Source organism: Lepisma saccharinum, chromosome 14 (genome assembly GCF_977018435.1).
Source record: "Lepisma saccharinum chromosome 14, izLepSacc3.1, whole genome shotgun sequence".
Taxonomy (NCBI): Eukaryota; Metazoa; Arthropoda; class Insecta; order Zygentoma; family Lepismatidae; genus Lepisma; species Lepisma saccharinum.
Window position 1 is genome coordinate 69997332 of NC_139242.1, and position 20904 is coordinate 70018235.

The window sequence follows — 20904 nt, forward strand, 5'->3', positions numbered from 1 at the left end:
TTTGCCCAACACTACTGTCCAAGAACTTTACGTCTTTCCATTCAACCATGAATGTTTAACAACCTGCAGCTGGCACAGCACCAGAAGCACGAATGGCACAGACACGTACGCCCCCAGCGGGAAATGTGGTACTTAACGTCAGATCACACGGACACCCATCTGCCCTTCAGGGTATGCAACCTATGACAGTTCATTTTTTTCGTTTTTACGTCATGGTGCCCTTCGCTCAGGAAATTTTCTCTGTTTTTTGGTGCCATTCAACACATGCCAATTTTCGTCGATACCAGCTCACGCAGAACACACACCCACTCCACTCCCGTCAACATCTTCATTCGCATCCTTTGGGGAATCCCTTGCACCGACATTGCACAACATTACCGCGTGATTTTTTGACAAGAGCGTACCCAATTTCTTAGTGGACTGCCCAACACCGACGACTTCTCTCCACCCGTTTTGCCATTATTCACTTCGGAAAATCATTTTCCCACGTTTTCAAACGTCAATAACTCTGCAACAAAGCCGTTTCCGGAATTTCGTTACATGAACTTTCCACCTTATTTTCACTCGTACAATCACCTCCCAAGCGTTGTAAACGAACTTACGAAACACCCTGTATATAATCTTAATATACAAAGCACTGAAAGTGAAAAAAATATTCATCATCCATGCTATAGAAGCAGCAGCCTTGTTTAAATAATACCTCAAGTGACACAATCAGTGTGTCATGTCGATCCATTGTAAAAAGTTGCATTTACTTCCAAATGTTTGTTTGCAAGTGTCACTTTGATACCAGCCAAGATGTCACTTAACCTTTAGCCTCTATGGATAGGACCATTTCAGGTGACATGGTGTAGAGAACAAGTCATAGGAGAAATATTTACCATAGAGAGGTCAGATTTTTTCCCCCCTGAACGACAGGCCTCTCATGGAAAATGAAATTTACACATTTCTACAATGAATTGCTGTTAGCTAGACGTAGGAAAACAGCTTGTTTGCTTTTGAGTCGTCAAGTCAGTATCTTGGCAGGTTGTGTTTTTAAAAAGAAAAAAAAAGAAAGAACATGACTACTATATGGACATATGGTGCATGACACATGGTTCCCACATTGAATGTTTGTGAGTCATTGTGATATATATAAACTTAGAGAGTTTTCCTGTCCAGTGAATAAGTTTTTTTTATTCATTTACAATCACCCTGTATCACAAGTGTTATTTTTCTAAATTAACATAAATAATTTAATGGAATGTTCCAAAGTACTGTGCAAGTTTGAAAAGTGGATAGAAGCAAGATACCTGTAACATTCAAAAGTGATTTTATTTCACTGAACACAATTAATTGTACAGCTCACTACCATTAGCATATTTATTTACTTCCAGGAATACAAGGTGGCCAAAAAGTATTGACTCACTATTGGTTACATTACAATTTTACGAAATAAAAGTTAAAAAAATATATTAACAGAAATGTTCCCAATGAACAAGAAAGATAAAATATTGAAATGGCGTCAAAATAAATCACTTTTGCAACATAAGAAATATGTCAAATGTTAATTAAAGAGCATTGCACATGACACAAAGTTGTTGCAAAATCTTGTTACACAGCAAGTGAAATTTTTATCTCCGATGCTGGCAACACCATATTCTCAACATTGGCTGATGAAGCAACTTGGGTTATTGTTGAGAGATCTGGCGGAATGTATGACCTTGCAGAAACATGTTTTGTTAAACCTATGTGCAAAAATTCCATTCAATTTTCTTTTATCAAAATTATCATCAATTGCCAGCTTCATAGTCAAAACTTGAAGTTTTGAAACTTTTATAATGCTTGAAATAGTGAGTCACTACTTCTTGCCCACCCTGTAGTAGCAAGTTTTTCCATGCTTTCCAAAGCAGATACTTTGAGTGTGCAGATGTGCTTCTGTCTTGCTTTTATCATTTTGCAGAAGACTGTCTGAAGTAATACATTTCCTCTCAGCAAACTTGACTATTACTTGTCATCTCTATGCTGAATATTTAAATCCGAAATGAGAATTAGTGTAGGATTCTGAGAGAGTTGAATGGACATGAGGCAAATATGTACCTCACTGATTCCAAATGCTGGGGTTTGAAAAAACCTGAACTTCTGGTACACATTGGAAGGAATGAAACATTATGTAACATTCTTCCTGTTCCATAACATACACAGGGTATGTGAGCTCAGCAACTTTGCAGACTACTCCCACAGCATGAATTCCATCATGGATGCAAAGATGTCATTTTTCATTCATCTATCATCTGCTAGCCACTTCCATATGTCAACTGAAATGATAGTAGTCCTTGCCCTCTTCCAAGCCCAAACAACTTAGGTTCTTCTCAAATTCTCCACCCGTTAAGTCCTGAAATAATGTATAACAACCATTATTCTGGTTTTAGCAAACCAAACCCTAGTTACAACTAATACATATCTTGGTTCACATTCATAAATGAGAAGTTTCCATAAAGTAACTAATCAGTCACTCTTGCTGATCTTTCTTTATTGTTTTATTTTGAAATAAATTTTTTTATATTATTTTTTCAATTATTCAAAAGATAACACTGTGGCGTGTACACAACTTTCATTTACTTTTATGGTCACTATATTACAGATCTATTCAAGGCAATATATAGTAAAGGACTAAATGATTGATTCTTTATCAACATCAGACATTCATGACATATCAGTTTATGTTTAAAATTGGTAATTTTACTGAAACAATTTTGTTGTTTACATTGTGCTCATTTGGAGTTTTCTTATTGTTTCTTTAATGATATAAAGCTATAATTAATATACCATGTTTTGTTAAATAAATTTCTAAATGAGTTACTTTTCTCCACAGAAAAAAACAATTATTGTGGTAACACATTATTTAATTAGATGAATAAGTCATACTATGGTTGGTAAATTTATATCTCTATTCTATCATTGATGCTAAAAATTTCATTTTACTACATCCATAGTATTAAATCTCAGGTTCTAAAGTTCACAAAACTGATTTAAAATACGATTACTTTATGAACTTTGTTTTGTATATAGAAAATTAATGCAATTACTTTGTTTTGTATATAGAAAATTGTTCCTTCTGTAGTATAATTTTTCTATGTTCTCACCATTTTGGCACTACAAATGTGCAATTTTTTTTCATGAGAAAAATACACAGGATTCACAAACATTGGAGCTTTCTGTAAGTGTTTGTAAAGCCTGTATATATTGTTTCGGTGTACAATCAATGTATCTCCGTAAAAATATTCATGTTCGTAATGCTGAAAAATTCCATCTTTTTTTAATGTACAAATCAAAGTTCATAAAATGATATTGTGATGACAAAGAATTACATAAACATTTTATGAAGAAGTTTTTAGTTGTATTTTCCCCCTCTAGAATTTCCATAACAATATGCATGTTGGGTTTTCTTATTTTACATGACTTTTCTGCCACATTTGGCTAATTACAACAATGAGGATGAATGCTGATTACGTGAAAATGATTAAGGGATACTCATAAAGAAAGATCCTGGTGGAAATGCCAGGCTTTAAACCCAGATTGTTCAGTGGCAAGATTGAGTTGACAACTCTACGTGCTTGACCTCTGACGTAGCCAAACAGAATTAGAGTTGTAACATTATCCACATTTTTTTAATGTTTACTTACCAATTTGACACAAATTATAAATGGTGGCTTTGCATCTGAAAAATGGATGATGGGTATTTTTGGCTTCGGAACTTCACTCGTCTCTTCGTATGTGTATACCGTATTGAGTTTTTTGACATCTACATCGCAGAATGCAACAACCTTCTTCTGATTGGAAGGTATCAGTGAGCGGAAGAAATGGCGACCCTGCTTCCCTGCATTCCATATTGTAAAATTTCGCCAATGATGCAGCACTTTCTCCTGGAGTCTTGCGATTCTGATGTTCCAAATCGTTTCCCTTTTAAAGGACAGCAAATGCAAGAAAATTAGATATGGATTAAGCAACTTTTGATTTTGAAATGTGTTTCAATTAGAGATGGGCCGATACCGATAAAATACCGATATGAAATTTACCGCTAACCGATATTCAACCGATCAGATATAAAATTAGAAATGGTCCTTGAAGAACGTGAAAGGTTCATTGACCTCCTTAATATACGAGGGTCACTATTTATATTTTGAGCCTTGGCAACACTGATTGAAGTTAGGCGCGATTTGACGTTTGCACGGAATCGTCTGGCATTATTGACCATAACGTACTTCAAATGTTTTGTCAATAGCTTGATTTATGTTGCCTTGGAGATTGCGTGACAACAATAAAATGGAATTAACTCGTGAACATTTTTGTGCGATGATTTTTTACGATTTTCGACGTGGATTATCAAGACAAGAGTGCATCGATCAACTTACTTCCACATTTGGCGATGAAGCCCCATCCTTTGCCACTGTGAAACGCTGGTATAACGAATTTAATCGTGGCCGCCATTCGCTCACCGACGAGATTCGCGAAGGTCGTCCGAAATCAGTTGTTGTTCAAGAAAACATTGATGCTGTGCAAAACCTAATACTGCAAGATCGTCATGTGACATACTGTGAGATTGAGGCAACCATAGGCATTAGTTCCACCAGCATATATAAAATATTACATGATCATTTAGCTGTGAGAAAGGTATGTTCTCGTTGGATCCCACACAATTTGACAAAAACTCAAAAAGACGCTCGCGTCAATTGGTGCAAACAAATGCTCAATAAATACAATCGTGGTGCTTCAAAAGACGTATATAAGATTGTAACAGGTGACGAATCATGGATATATGCATATGAGCCGGAACGTAAACAGCAGTCGACTGTATGGGTGTTTCAGAATGAACCCAATCCAACAAAAGTTGTTCGCGCTCGAAGCACATCGAAACAAATGGTCGCCTGTTTTTTCGGGAAAACTGGTCATGTGGCAACTGTGCCTTTAGAGGAATGTAGAACGGTCAACTCTGAATGGTACACAACAATTTGTTTGCCAGAGGTCTTCGGTCAAATACGGAAAACAAACAAACGCCGTCGGATCATTCTTCATCAAGACAATGCCAGCTGTAACACATCTCGTCTAACAACCGACTTTATGAACAGTCAAAAAATCGAATTGATGGGTCATCCGCCATACAGTCCTGATTTGGCACCCAATGACTTCTTCTTGTTCCCGAATGTCAAGAATAAATTGCGTGGACAACGATTTTCGTCGGCAGAAGACGCCGTTGATGCGTTCAAAAACCATATTATGGAGGTGTCTCAAGAAGATTGGAAAAACTGCTTTGACAAATGGTTCGAACGAATGCAAAAGTGTATTGACCATAAAGGAGAATACTTCGAAAAACAATAAAGCAGTTTTCAATGCCAAATTCCTGTTTTTTCATTGTTGGGCTCAAAATATAAATAGTGACCCTCGTATGTGTGCTTCAAGGTGACTGCAGTGCAAAAGGAGTTGCATATTTAGACATTTACTTTTTTAGAAAGTAGGGCACAGAGATTATCCATAAAAATTACAACAAGATGGCAGAATTTTGCACTAAATTATCGTATATTTATCAATATATCGGATCGGTAAAATTACTGATATGCCTATATCGGCCGATACCGATAAAGTACCGATTAATCAGTCCCATCCCTAGTTTCAATTACCTCCAATACAGACTATTGTGCATCCTAATACGTGTGTTAGCATGTTGTAGAACATCTCTGTTAAACACACCATTTGATCCAGGGGAATTATGATGGGAAAAAATGTTGAAAATGTATTACTCGTAAAAAGAGTTTATATAATAAATACAGTATTCTTAATGGTATGCATTGCTTGTTGCACATACAAGAATGGTGGGGGTTTTGTAAGAAAATAAAACAGGTGCTCGCTACTTAATATGGGTGTAGCCTGCACCATTAAGAAAAGCAGCTATTCAGGTTTGAGATGTGTTACTGACAGTCCATTTATGCTCACTGCAGGGCTAGTTTCCAAGATGACAACTCAGCAGGAGGTGACATTCTGTTTGCTTCAATTCAAGGTGTCCAAATCTGCTGTCCTAGTGCAGCAGGAGTTTGTGCCCGGTTTCACAAGGGTGCACCATATGGGAATAACATTTGCAGGTGGTACACAGACAGTTGGTGGATACCTGTGTAAAGGCAAGAGTCCTGGTTGGCCACAAGTGCCCAATGACATGAGGCATTTCAACAAAGTCCTCAAAAGTCAGAGGGTGTAGGCCCTTCCACCCTACTTCATTTGGCCTCTGACTTCCGGGGATTATACTAAAATGCCTCCCACAATCTATTAATGTCATCAGTCATGCATGGCCAACCAAAACTCTTGCCTTTAGATGGTGGATAGCGTCTCAAGGAAAGAGCGTTGAGGGTGATGTCACTGAATCAACCACGAGATAGATATGTACACATTTTACGCTGCTGAGTTCTTGAACATAATTTTCACACCTTGTAATATCTAGGTGCTTTTATGATTCTTACAATGCAAAAACCTAGTGTAATTTTCATGTTATTAACAAAGTGCAAATTCTGACTTCTGAGGCATATGATTTTAAGAAATTGTAAGTTGTTTTACTTGTGATTTTGAGTGTGTGTGAATATGTGGCCAATTTCGACTTCAGTGTTTCAAACATACATTGTAGCTTCTTACAAGGGAACTATTTTCTTTTTAAATTTCTCTGCATTTGATTACCAGTAATTATTTGCCTTTTTATACCTGTAGATTAATTGTGAGCATAATTAGATGAAATAGATGTAAAAACAAATACAAGGGCACACGTACCCTGACTAGGAGTCAACAGTGGGTGGGTAAGTACCCACCCAATCAAAGTTAATAAATAAATACAATTAGGGAAATTTGAATGGTTCTCTAAATATAGGCTGGTCCTAACTCCATGTATATTTTACTTGTGAATATTGTCGATACTAGAAAGTTCACATGATTCATCCCATAACAATCACAATCTTTATTTACCCGTTGACCCATTTTTCTATTGGTATACATGTAAATATACACAAGATTTGCTGTCATTTCGCAAGACATTTGTCTAGTAAGTTTACGAAGATTAGAGCAAATTTCCTGTTGAATGAAATTAATTTAAGCTTTTCTTTCTGCTTCCTTAATTTTGTCATTGGAAAGCTAAAGGCACTATCAGAACTCATTTTTTTTAAATGTGATCTAACGAACACTGCTATGATTAGATGTAATCATCAAGCTTAGGAAGCTTTATGTGAGAATTACAATTTTGAGGTAGAAGAGTTAATCAGGATTTAGGAAGTAGGACTTCGCCAAATTGCTTCGAAAGCAGACATAATGAAGAAAAAAAAGACATTTGAAATGTGGAAAAATATTAAAAAGTATAACTAAACAATTGACATGACTTGGGCTAAGGTTATAGACTAACTGAAACTGTGTGTAGATGGGAGTGAGTTCCTGATATTGTCAGGTCTGCAACTCCACATAAATCTCTGCCTGTGCACAATCAAAGTAATAAACAATAAACAAATATTGTTGCTTCCTCCAGATACGCACGAAATTATTACCACCTCTTTCATTGGGTTTACACTGCAATACTAGCAATGAAATAGTCTAATTTTATGTTTAATTTTGTTTATTTTTGCACTTTTGGCTGATGAAGGAACATTTACAAAGAACATCCATGCTCAGACCGCAATTCTAATGCCGGACCCCTGGTGTCATAGCATGCTGTGCTAACCACTCCGCAGGTAACTTGATGTGTCACTTTCCTTATTCTTTCACAGTTTTTTTTTAACACAACCATCATCGTCAAAATAATGATATGTATCTAAAATTACAATTTTTATTTTTTTCTAATTAGTAACGATCAATCACTACCATGCCGAGGTGACCAAATTATAATGTATCAGTTTTGTAGGTTTGGACAAAATCTATATAATTACAGAACAGATAATGAGGGCAGCACTATTTACAAGTTATCTTCCAACATGTAAATTCTCACTTTTACAAGTTATCTTCCAACATGTAAATTCTCACTATCAGTTATGCAGTTCCTGTGGTTAACTTGCATGAATGTAAAAGAGGAGGAAATGGGTGGAAAGAAAGCTTGACTCGAGGGTGTCAGAGACCTATAATGAGACAGCCAAATTATAGGGGGAAAAAGTGATGTCAGAAATAATCCAGAAGTGATTTTGTTTGATGTTTTTTTCAGTCCACTTACTCAAATAGGCTTGTCACTAGACCTTCATTTGAAACTATGTAGTCCTAACGAGTGTACATTAGGCTTCCACTGCCGATAGAACCCAGGACCCCTTAATTATAAGGCGAGAGCGTTATGCGATCGGAGAGAAAATATACAGAAAGAACACCCATCAGCTGTATCATTTTATCATAACATGAGTCCATTTAAGAGGTGGATTACACTATTATTATGATTGGCCTGAGGTTTAAACTATTTATTTCACGTACGGACAAAAATATTTGAGACTTAGATAAAACCATGTCATTGTTCGCAGAGTTAACTGCTTTGATGAAAATTGAAGCATCGTGGAGTTGAACTTACTATCTCAACTTTCTAAGTGGTATGGACTATTGATACTCTATTTGTGGAAAGCAAGCAAGACTGATTTGATTCGTTGTTATATTTCAAGTCTCTTTTCTGTTGGTTTTGACCAATGGTGACGATGAGGTTGAATGGTAATTAGGTGAACGTAATGAAGGGACGAGCACAAACACACATGGAGAACCAAAACAGCAAAAGGATTATCTTCTCTGTGGTCACAGGCGCCAGAGACTCCTTTGCCTAAAAGAATAAAGTTTCCAAGGTGTAATATTCAGGAGGGAGATTGACATTTGAGTGTGTTCGAAAAGGTCACACTTACAGCCCAAATAATCTGTAAAAAAAGACGAATTATTGGATATGATGAATTTCTTGTCAAAATCACTTTCTGCCTAAGTAAGAGGGAAATCTCGAGTGAAAAAGAGAGAGGGACAGAGAAGGGGGGGGAGATACATGTTAGTCAAACTCACATAATGCCTTACTTTTGTACTGCCCACCCTATTTTATCAATGTACAGATTCTGCCCAACCAATCAAAAAAATTATGGTGCCACCCCTGCGAGTGAAACCCAGAACTTTTGAAGTTGAAAATTTTGCATTAACATCAAGAGCACTCTGCCAACGAGACATTTTTTGATACTTACTCATTCACTGTGAACGTTGTGGCTCCCCTGTGGTACCTGTACAGCAGCAACTTCTCATGGACTTTGTGAAGTCTGCCACCTGCATCCAAATGCTTATAAAAGAATATCAGATCTTCTGGCACCCCCATGCCATCTTCTGAGAAACCTCCAACTCTGAAAATAGTAACAAGCACTCTAATATGACTCACACTAGAAGTTTTAATACAAACTAATGAACAATAGACCTTGTTACTGTAAATTTCTGCGAGCGTTTATCGCCAATATTTTAGAATTGCTTATACAATGTGCTAAAAAGTAGAACTAATGTGGGTGCGATTAATCAATATCTAATGGTGTGATTTATTTTAATTTATTTTAATAAATTATTTTACATCGATTTTCTGCCACTTTTGGCTAATCGTAACGATGGGGGATGAATGAAGGAACAAACACATATAGAAAAACAACTATTCGTTATCCTTGTCACAAGTTCAGGTGGCAGAGCCTCATGGAAGTATTGCATGTATTACACTTAAGTGCCTTTAAAAAAAGGACCCTTCTTACACCCTATGTCATTTTTTTAAATGTAAAATTCTTGAATTATGTTTCCTAGAATTACTTTATTCTTCCTACTTCCCTTTAACACATAAACATTTTGGCTATAAATTTAGCAATTTCAATTATGTATCAAGGGCCCCTGCATAGCTGAATGGTGTTTTTTGTCCTGGGTTTGAACACTGCTGCGTGCCCAAAAAATTTGCTGTTGGTCTCGGGTTCTGGTGGAAATTGGGGAGCTGTTAAAAAAGAAGTGAACTCAAGTCTAGAAAACAGTAGAGATTTTCTTCTAACAAATACTTAAATGTTTCTCCAGAATTAATTTAGATATGTATTCAGATTATCCAGATCATATTTGACCAGAAACAAAACTGGTTGTAATTTTGTCAAGATATGTGACTATAAACATCCAACATCTATATGATTTGATGGCTGAAAGAGGACGAAGTACCTATCATATACTCCTCTTGAGCAAAACCAGGTTGGCATTATTAGTGTTGGTCCATGCGAGGTATACACCTGAGTGTAGAGATGCTTATCACGTATGGTGTTTGCCCATCTTGTGAACCTCTGGGTGGAATCCTCTGGATCACGCATGAATTCTGATCCCACTATCTGGTAAAAACAAAACAAAAAAAGCATAGAAAATGAGTAAAAAGCACACACACTGAAAGGAAGCGGTACACTTTGCCTAAGATATTGTTAAAAAAGATACTATCTAATACGTCAAAAGGTTGTTTTTTTTTTTCATTCAAAATTCACAAATTTCGCATTAACTTCACCATGTTCCATTTTACTAAATTTTTATTCGACTGTGCTTAGGACACAAACTCGGGTATGTATTTATTTCTGCTGGACTGGCATGAATATGGTTGGAAGTGAGGGAAGATGGAGGGAGTTATTTAATGGTGGGGCATGTGCTGTTCATTTTTGTTTGTCTTTTGATCCATCTCATCTTTTCACCATTCATCTTCATCTTTGCAATTTCCCAAAGTGGCAGAAAGTAAAATAAATGAAATCAATCAATTATTTAATGGTATTTTGTATTTGTAGTGATGAGCCTTAGGTTACAGTATATCCATCCAATAAATGGCTGCACCCAAGACCTAATGAAGCAGACATTTCATTCTTGTTGGGCACTCTCGAGTGACAATGTGCTTTGTATAAACTGTATTCAACATTATTTTTAAAAATGTGTAACGAATTAAAATCTCACTCTGAAATTGGGTGACCAGTGATCTGAACCACAAGCAGAATGATGTGTGAGAACTTATTTGTTATTTAAGGATGATTTTCAAAAACCTTTTGAGAACTATTTTCCTGTAGTTTACGGTTATTACAAGCATAAGAAAACACGATTTGACATTATAAATCTAAACCCAAGAACAGGTTTGTCAGCTCACATCATCAAAGAGAAGCATTTGATTAAAAAGAGAACGGTTTTAAAAAGATTGACGAGAAACATAGAGTTGAATGTCTGGGAAGCTTCGTTCATTGCAGAAGAACACTGGAATAAATTAAATAATGAAAATGGTAACATAGATCCAGTATGGAGTTTTCTTTTTCACAAATGGAGTAAACCACCATCTTTAAAATTTAATGTAACAGAAAACATCAAGAGACTTTGTGAAAACAATGATGACTTTGAATTACCTGATGATATTTGGGATTCATAATTTTAAATAAAAAAATAATGTGATAATTTTTTTTTTAATCTGGAATAAAAATAAAACAGCCTGCTTCGTTTCACAGTTAAGTTGCTATATTACAACAATGTAACATTGACAACATCCATTATATAACGGATTCTTTTTGTTTAAAAAATTGCTAACCATTGTTTTAACTGTATCTTTAGTCAAAATGAAAATAAATATCTGATGAAGGGAGCATGTGTTCTCCTGAAACGTCACAACGAAAAACTGTTTTATGTTTGTAATAACCGTAAACTACAGGAAAATAATTCTATAATGCAAGCAATGCGTACATACAAGAAAAACTTTTGAGAACTTGCTTAAAATACTGCATCAACTAAGTCTATAGAGGAACTTCCAGTATTCCTACTACCAGAAGCCTGAAATGAGCATGCCTAAAAACAAAAGTCATACTTACAGAATTCTGATGTTCTGTTGCTGCCTTGTACTGTGCCAGAATTCGATTTGGCATCATAACATCATCCTAAGAGAAGCAAGCAGAACAACATGTAGCAGGAGAAATATTCATGGTGCAGTCAAAAAGTAACCAGAAAAGTGATACAACATTATAGTTTATTGAGAAAATTGAGAAGGTTCTTGCTTATAACTCAACATAATCCTCCTAAAGCATGAGTTTTTTTGATTGACCTTCGACCACTTATGTACTGAAGACTTGGCATCAACATCAGAGTTGAATTTGTGTCCCAACAAAGATTATTTCAGTGGCCCAAAAATATGAAAATCAGGTGGTGCCAGATCTGGGAAATAAGAAGGGTGTTGAAAGACCTCAAACTTTGCATTTTGCAATATCATCATCGTGGCAGTTGCTTTTGAGGTCTGGGGTTGTCTTGCTGGAGACAGACACCAGGGGACCCTGGCAGTTGCTATTGGATAACTGGCTTCAGATGATTTTGCAATAGGTCACAGTAGCTTCCACTGTTCAGTTTGGCTCTTGGGTAGATAGTGTTCAACAACAACAGCTTGAACTGCGTCAGGAATCATAAGAGGACAGACAAGTCCGTGATACAGTTTTTAAGATAAGCCCCTCATACACTCAGCTTTGTGATATAAGTTTCTCACCATAAATCACTAATATCTGTTGATGTTACGACTTTTAGGCCTTCTGCATGCAAAAATTGCACCTCTTGACACAATTCAACTTTGGTGCAACACTCAATTTGACCTGCCATGTTTGATGCTCAACATACAATGACCTTCTGAGTGGTAGATGCCAAAACTACCAACGACACTCACTAGATGGCAACACACACTTTCCCCAAGAATTATGCACGCCAGTTGTTTCATTGTAAACACATAACAATTTACTTGTTATTTTCTGACCATGCTTGGTATATACATACACATGCACGTGATTTTTTTCTGGAAGGAAAGGTTCAAGTACTTATCATAAGTCAGTCTGCTATGAAGACATAAACCATATTGATGCAAAGTTAAGCATAAGAGTTACTGAATACTCTTTTATATCCAGTTATATATATATATATATTAAGTTTTAACCGAAGTTTTGAAAAAAGATGCTAGTATGGTCTGTTGTGTACAACCATAAAAAAAGCACTTATATATGTGATACACTATAATTGACATAAAATATTCAATAATTATACCAAACCAGTCACTGCATTCATTAGAGAACATAAATGCTTCTTTTACAGACTCATCATACAAATCTTTTAGACAAACAGTTTGGCTTATTTTCTTGCATAAGCAGAGTATCTAATTTCAATACAAACCCTGACACACTTCCCATTCTTACCAATGCTGTATATTTTAGCATTTTAACTTAATTCGAGTAGAATGAAAATTAGTGCATTGGCAAAAACAGAAGAATAGAAAGTGAATTAAACTTAGATCAAACAGCCACCCTATTGTCTGCATCTATTTTGGTTATTTAGCATCACAATCAACCTTTTTTGGCATAGAGATAACATCATCACCTTGTAATGAAGGAGACCTATTTGAGACACATAGCGGTTCTGATCCCTCTCTAAACTGTAGGTCCAGTCTCAAGAAGCCAAGCTCTGCATAAAGTGACATAATGCACAAAAACACAATAAACAAACAATTTTAGGCTAATCATGTCAATGAGGATGAATCATGATTGGATGAAAGCATAACCCAAGACAATGCTCATGCCCTACTCAAGACTTGAAAATAAAACATTTTGATTCACGATCATCTGAGATGGCTAGCATACTTTCTGGTATCAATCAATGCCCAACCCACAAACTAAAGCCGACTGGATGATAATGAAGTTGGAATTTTGAACATCATACAATAAATGAGAAACTGGTAATAAGCACCTGTACTTACAATGTCTTGAAAACAGAGGTATTTTCCTTTACTGGTCTTGACAGAAGCATTCTTAGCAAATCCAACTGCAAAATAACAATGATTTAATTAACTCGTGCAATAATGAACATTGAACTTTAAGGGGGGTTGACAAATTTTAAAAAAAATCATCTAAAAAAGTTGTCTTAGAAATAATAGTAATTTCCACTCATTGCAGACTTTTCTAGGTTTCAATAAGTTCTCAGAGCATTCTATGGAGATTTGTTATATTAATAAATAATAATAACCAAATGCATCAGACTTATTCAATATTGTTGAAAATAAAATTAAATATAAAGCATACACTTCATGAAATATTCCTTCCCCCCCTTCCCCCACCACCAAAATAAAGAAACCTGCTAGAAGGAAAAGGCAAACTATAGTTTCAGTTTGCAGTCTTGGCAAACAAAAACAAAGGATTTAATTTCCCTGACTTCTGCAAATTTTTTAAGATCTTTAAACAAAATTTCCCAACTTTTCCATGACCTTTTTTCATTGGCAGTAAATGTGTATTTTAATGTCCACTCTATTAAATAATGCAATAATCTTATCAGTTTTCAACATAAATTTGATTACCATGAATTTCAATTTGTAAATTGAAGCAGGAATCAAGGCAGAACAATTTAAGACTTACCTCCACTGGGTTTCAATTGCAATTTCCGTGATAGGATTACAGGAATAGATTCCTTTTCTAGTTTGTTCTTCCATTTTTGAAGCAGCTCCCAAGTCCTGTCTGTGCTGGCATCATCAAAAACAGAAACTTCTATTTTTAAAGAGGCATGAGCTGTCTGGCTTCTAATGGATTCAAAGCACTCATCAATCCATGGCTCTCCATTGTGGACTGGTATTACCACAGACTGAAATAATACATAGATGTAAATACCTAACAAACTGGGTAGTGGCCACGGTGGCTCAGTCGGTAAAGCGTATGACTACCATGCTAAAGGTCCCGGGTTCGATCCCCGGCCGGTTCAAATCCGGGAACTTTTCTAACGGTGGAAGCGGCCCCGGTGCCTACCCAGCGTCGAATAACATGGGTACCTGGGGGAAACCCTGGGGGGTAAAGGTGGTCAGAGGCATGATGCTGATCACATCACCCCCACTCATGACCGGATCAAGAAAGTGTAGGGCGTTACCCCCACACCCCCTATACGCCTTCATGGCATGGTGCTATGCACAGGGGAACACTTTACCTTTTTTTTTTTTAACAAACTGGGTTTACCTTTAGATTATACCTGATATAATAGAATTGACAGAAAAACTCATAGTTTAGCTGGGATTATACTGAATTCCTTTAGTTTTCTACTATTGTGTACTATTTCTTGTTTTAAAATCTTAGCACTCAACAACATATGTTAGATTCACAAAGGTCTAGGGCACGATCACTAGTAGAAAACATCTAGGGATCTTATGTTAATGCTAAGAGAACTAAACCTGACCCACCTAACCTAACTAAGTTACTAGGATTATTATGAAAATACAGGCCTCCCCGATGGCACAGTGTTAGTGCCGCCGCCTTGTAATTAAGGTCCCAGGTTCAATTCCCGGTGGAAGCACATAGTGGTTCGGATCCAAACTTAAACTGTAGGTCCAGTCCGGATTAACCTTACTGTGCATAAAGTGGACTTAGGGCCAGTTTTTCAATGTCCTGTTAATCTTTCTGTTAACTAACTGCCAGTTGGAGGTAACAGCCAGTCTTAACCAGCACCGGGTTTTTCAATGTGAAAGTAACTACCAGTTAACTAAACCATGGTTCGTTCTCCGAAACAGTGTGTTGGCAATTCTGAAGCACGGAAATTACAGGAAATAGACCTGCGTGCCATCTGTTAGTATAGTTTCAAACCGCGTCGACTGGCACACAGCCTGGCGTTTAAATGTAGAACTACAAGCACGGCGCGCTCAAAAGCACGTTATTCCATTGTGAAACGATGTGAACAATGGCATCGCATCCATTTTGTATGTTACGAAATAAATTAACGAAAGACAGCACTACAAATTTGGTTTTCTTCTAATAAAGGCCAATTCCACGGGGGGGAAATGATGTTATGAGGCGCAAGCGCAGATACTTTCTTGTAGAAGAAATTTGATGAACTCGAAAGTCGAGACATTAATAATAACTGTTTGTTGATATAAACACTATTATTATTATTAATATGTAAATATTGTACATTTGACTGCATGCTTTGTACCTCTCTATGCATGTTGTTGAGCGTAAAAACAATATGTTAATAGTAAGCATGCTTTCTAAACTTCTAAAAATATGAAGGTACGAGTAAAAATAATTTTAAAATTTACTGTAATATTTATCCGAGAAGATCATTCAACAATAAACCGTGAATTGAATGCAACACACGTAATAAATAATTGACAAGAAAAAAAATACCCGTGACCAGGACTCGAATTACGAAACACAACACGCTCCCAAAGCTGGTGCCGCTAACAACTACACCAAATTACCGATTGGAGATTATCACGCCTAGTAGACCGGATCCTGGGCACAAATTCTCTAAGACAACCTTGCCCGCGAATTCTAGCAACTACGCTGCTTAATTTCCATATTTGCATGGACGTTGGTAAGCTCTGCCAAACAAAACAAGTCTTTTTCTGTACCAATTTGAAAGTTTTATGAATCATATCTTGTTTAATCTGACATTGAAGTTGCGAGTGTGGAATTTCGATAGCTGCACGAGGCATCCATGTTGCTTCGCAACTTCCAGTTAGGCTGCAAAGAGAATGGGTTAGGCTGGTAACTGCAAGAAGAAGTACCAGTAAAGATAATCGCCACCAGAGTTCCAGTTACGAGCTAACTGTACATTGAAAAACCGAAATTTCCACTAACTTCCAGTTACGTGCCAACATGAACCTTAACTGGACATTGAAAAACCGGCCCTTAAAACACCAACTTAATCAATCAATCATTATGAAAATGAAACTTGACCTGCCTAACCTATGAAAGCATTTAGGAATATTACTTGAATACTAAGAGAACAAGGACGTATTTAGGCAGGTTCTGGGGGTCCGGACACCCCCGAAAGACTTATCAAGTAAAAAGTAAAGTGTTCCCCTGTATTTAGCACCACGCCATGAAGGCATATAGGGGTGTGGGGGTAACGCCTCATACTTTCGTGATCCGGTCGTGAGTGGGGGTGATGTGATCAGCACCACGCCCCTGACTGCCTTTACCCCCAGGTTTCCCCCAGGTACCCATGTCATTCGACGCTGGGTGGGTGCCGGGGCCGCTTCCAACATTAGAAAAGTTCCCAGATTTGAACCGGCCAGGGATCGAACCCAGGACCTTCAGCATGGTAGTCAGACGCGTTACAAGTACTAAAATTAAATAATGAAAAATATATTTGTTTAGCAATTGTTGTATAATTTCCTCTGAACTTATTGTAAGACAAGGATGATATTGGGATCATACGGCTTTGAAAAACAGGAAGGACGTATTTAGGGGGTTTGGTTTCTAGATATATGCCTATAAACTAAAGAACTAAACTAGACCCAAAAATTGAATGATGCTTGAGTAGAATATTCCCGAACTTCCCATCAACAGAACTACCACGTAAGTTTCAACTAGGAGTTTGCAGGGTTGGAGCTTTGTGATTGGAATGGGATCAGTACGGTGAAATTTGAGAATTTTGGATTAGCAGATTCTTCTCAGATCATCCAAGTATTGACCACGCACCCCACATTTCGAGCAAACTTATCCGAAGAAGCTTTTTTTCTGAGATTTCCCTCTGTATCGAGTGTGGACACTTCTGTTCTGCTTACATTGCAAGACATATAACTATAAACGTCTAGTGTTACGAATTTAAAAAAAAACGACCCTTACCACATCAATGCATTTACTTTGATACTTATTGGTAGTCATATCATTTCAATAAGTGTTCTATTACAAACAATCGTAATTTTATAGGTGTGAACTTAACACGTTACAGTATAATCACATTTCCGTCGGCTTTACACACGATCATGCTGTAAAAAGGACAAGGAAGAACTGTATGCATGTTTGTCAACAAAAACATCACTGTGGTATCACACTCCGAAGTGGACTTCATGAATGGCAGTTTTCTTCTGCTCTCTCGCGAAAAACTGCCGTTTGTAAACTCAACAATAAAGTGTCAATATTTAATTTCACCTCATGCTGCAGATTAATTTCTTGTTATTGTTCCACACTACCTTATTTTTGATTGCTCGATCTACTGTTCCAATGTTGTTTGAACATTGTGAAAACTTTAGCTTGCAACACTAGTTGCTTTCATTTTTAGCAACGTGAGTGCTGGCGGGATCTGACGGACTAGACAAAATATAAGGTACAAAGATAAGAAATACACATTGACAGTATGTTTATTCTTTATAAGGATGCACATGACATCATATATTAACATATGCTTTTAAGTTTATTGAACCACCCATTTAGGTTTTGCGATTAAGAAGTAGAGGTGGAAAGGTAAATTCGCACATGCAAGTTCGTACATGTTTAGGTCAGATGTATTCTCTCGTGGCTTATTGTAACTTTTAAACTTTTATGCTGACATACCGCGAAGTCAAGCTTCTTCGAATCCTCATCATGCTTGTGTTCTTTTTTGTTGTTTTATTTTACGTTTAAAAATAGTTTTCACTTTTGTAGACATTTGTGGAAGGCAGATACATACTATTTACTAAATTACAGGCGGTGAAAGGTGTTCAATGAGATAACAACTTCAGAGATAATTTTGGTGCCAATCGTGGTAATTATGCGATATCGGCCGAACACCTCTCACTCGTTTATTTCGTTAATTTTAGCATTGATACTTACCTATTCTGCATTGCGGAAGATTCTTTAAGGTGAAGTTATGCCTTTTTTCATAAAATAGTGTGAACTTTTCATATTACGAGTCATTATTTGTCTTCCTTAAATCATCTATTTTTCGATATAAATGTGTGACCGATGCACGAAAGCTCTTGCATCCATATAATTCCAGGTGGATGTAGCCAGTGTGTGATGACGTAATCCCGGTCAGTGTTTCCAAACGTGTTTTTGTAACTGAAGAAGGTACGGTAAAATTTTCGTATCCCCAAAACGTATTTCTTCAATTTTACAGGAGAAAGTACTTACCGAAATGGGTTTATTTATACTTTAGGAAGGTCTTGGAAGTTTGTTTTCACCTCGTTGAATTTTTTTTGCCGATAAATCATGTAATTTTCGATATTAATGTCACTCCGATGCACGAAAGCTGTTCCCTTGATGTCCGTCTACTACATGAACCAAATATTTGCGAGCGTTTCATGATGTCACAACCGGTCAGTGTTTCCAAATGCGCGGTTTTGTAACTGTGTAACAGTTCTAGAACGTAAATAAACGTGAGTTACTGTTCATCATTTCTGATTACGAACTTGCGACAACATGACGTGCACAGGATCAGTGGCGTGCTCAATGTGAGGTTGATGGGGGTTATAACCCCCTCCTTTCGCCCAGTATCTCTAAGGCTATTTATGAATGGTTCGTGGGGCTATCCGTCAATGGTTCCTGAGGCTATCCGTCAATGGTTCGTGGGGCTATTTATGAATGGTTCGTGGAGCTATCTGTCAATGGTTCATGGGGCTATCCATCAATGCTTCGTGGGGCTATTTATGAATGGTTCGTGGGGCTATTTATGAATGGTTTGTGGTGCTATATATGAATGGTTCCTGGGGCTATCCGTGAATGGTTCGTAAAAAAATTCTAATTTTGAAAAACAAATTTAACTATCTTTCCTAACCTAACAGAACCTAACCTAACCTTGCCGTGCATGGTTCGTGGGGCTATTTATGAATGGTTCGTGGGGCTATTCGTGAATGGTTTGTGAGGCTATTTATGAATGGTTCGTGGGGTTTTCGAATCCGAAAAAAAAAATTAGTTTTGAAAAACAAATTTAACTATGTTTCCTAACCTAACCTTGCCGTGCATGGTTCGTGGGGCTAATATTTATGAATGGTTCGTGGGTCTATCCGTGCATGGGTCGTGGAGTTTTCGAACCTGGAATAAAATACAAAATCAGTAACACGAAAGTAGGTATTTTTCTATGAAGAATATTGCAACACTGCATAACCACTGATCATGGACTACGCTAGTCAAGATTTCTCCGCCATATCGCATGTAACGCAAGCGAAATTGAACAAAATAAAAATACTCGATATTTCGAAAATTGAGATTATTTGCGTGCAAAAAATGAAACGCGAAATAGAAGAATCCTTACAAATGCAGAATATGTAAGTATCAATGTGAAAAATACGAAAATAAGGGAATTAGAGACGTTTGGTGGTTGCTGAAATTTTAATGAAGGTACGTTTCCACAAATGGTTTGTGGGGGTTGTGGGGCTGTGTGTCAATGGTTCGTGGGGCTATGCGAGAATGGTGTTTGGGGCTACGCATATTTTTTCGAAACCAATTTTTAACGGTAACACTTTACTATACCGGAGACGGATTTCTTGAAATTTACACTAGAAAGTACTTACGCAAATCATTTTCTGTAGCGTTGTTGATGTTCGGGAATGTAGTTTTGATCTATTTTAATGCGAATGCATGTGGTTTTCTACGAAAAGCTATTTTCGACGTGCTATTGCTGCTGCCGCCATTTGCTTTCTGCACGAGAGCACAATACGCGCTATTGCTGCTGCTACAACATGCCGTGCCGAGGATGCGTCGTGAAGTTGTTGCCGGGTGTGGAAAATGCCGTAATTCCGATGTTGTCCGTATATGCTAAATTGAACTAAAGGAGTGCTAATGGAACCTAACCTAACAGGCCTAACCTAACCTAGTAGGCATACCTCATCCCTGTGATGGTTCGTGGGGCTATCGTATGTAAGAAATAGACATTATTTTCGTTAGAAATCCATTATTTCACCTAAAGAAATGTTCTGCAACGCAGAATAGTACGTTAGCAATGTAAAAAATTGGGAAATAAATCATTAATAGGTGTCTCCGGTATAGTAAAGTAGTACCTTTTTAACTATTGTAACCTATACGTGACCCTGCCTAACCTAACCTTACCGGAAATGGTTCGTGGGGCTATGTATGAATGGTTCGTGGGCAATGCGTCAATGGTTTGTGGGGTTACGCAGGTATTTTTTTGGTGGAGTGGGGTGGAAACACTGTATGCCGACTGCGGTAGTGAAACTGT

The 20904-nt window shown here is 37.1% G+C and overlaps 2 protein-coding genes across 5 annotated transcripts in view; one reads left to right on the forward strand and one right to left on the reverse strand.

Annotated features, from left to right (window-relative positions):
- Positions 1 to 1153: 1153 nt before the first annotated feature.
- On the reverse strand, positions 1154 to 17729 carry LOC145999005 (queuosine-tRNA galactosyltransferase-like). Its single transcript, XM_083135873.1, has 8 exons — positions 17595 to 17729; positions 14397 to 14619; positions 13745 to 13809; positions 11832 to 11897; positions 10174 to 10337; positions 9189 to 9341; positions 3666 to 3942; positions 1154 to 2374 (listed from the first exon to the last, which is right to left on the reverse strand). The coding sequence occupies exons 1-8, from the start codon at positions 17631 to 17633 to the stop codon at positions 2294 to 2296; spliced, it is 1068 nt and encodes a 355-aa protein (XP_082991999.1). The 5' UTR covers positions 17634 to 17729; the 3' UTR covers positions 1154 to 2293.
- Positions 17306 to 20904, forward strand: part of mre11 (double strand break repair nuclease mre11) — a 55367-nt gene continuing 51768 nt past the window's right edge. The window contains exon 1 of one of the 4 annotated variants that reach the window (XM_083135872.1): positions 17306 to 17324. The gene's annotated coding sequence lies outside the window, so the exon portion shown is untranslated. Of the gene's footprint in view, positions 17325 to 17884; positions 18076 to 18111; positions 18213 to 19065; positions 19106 to 20904 lie in introns of those variants that run through there. The other 3 variants (XM_083135869.1, XM_083135870.1, XM_083135871.1) reach the window with 3 other exon arrangements.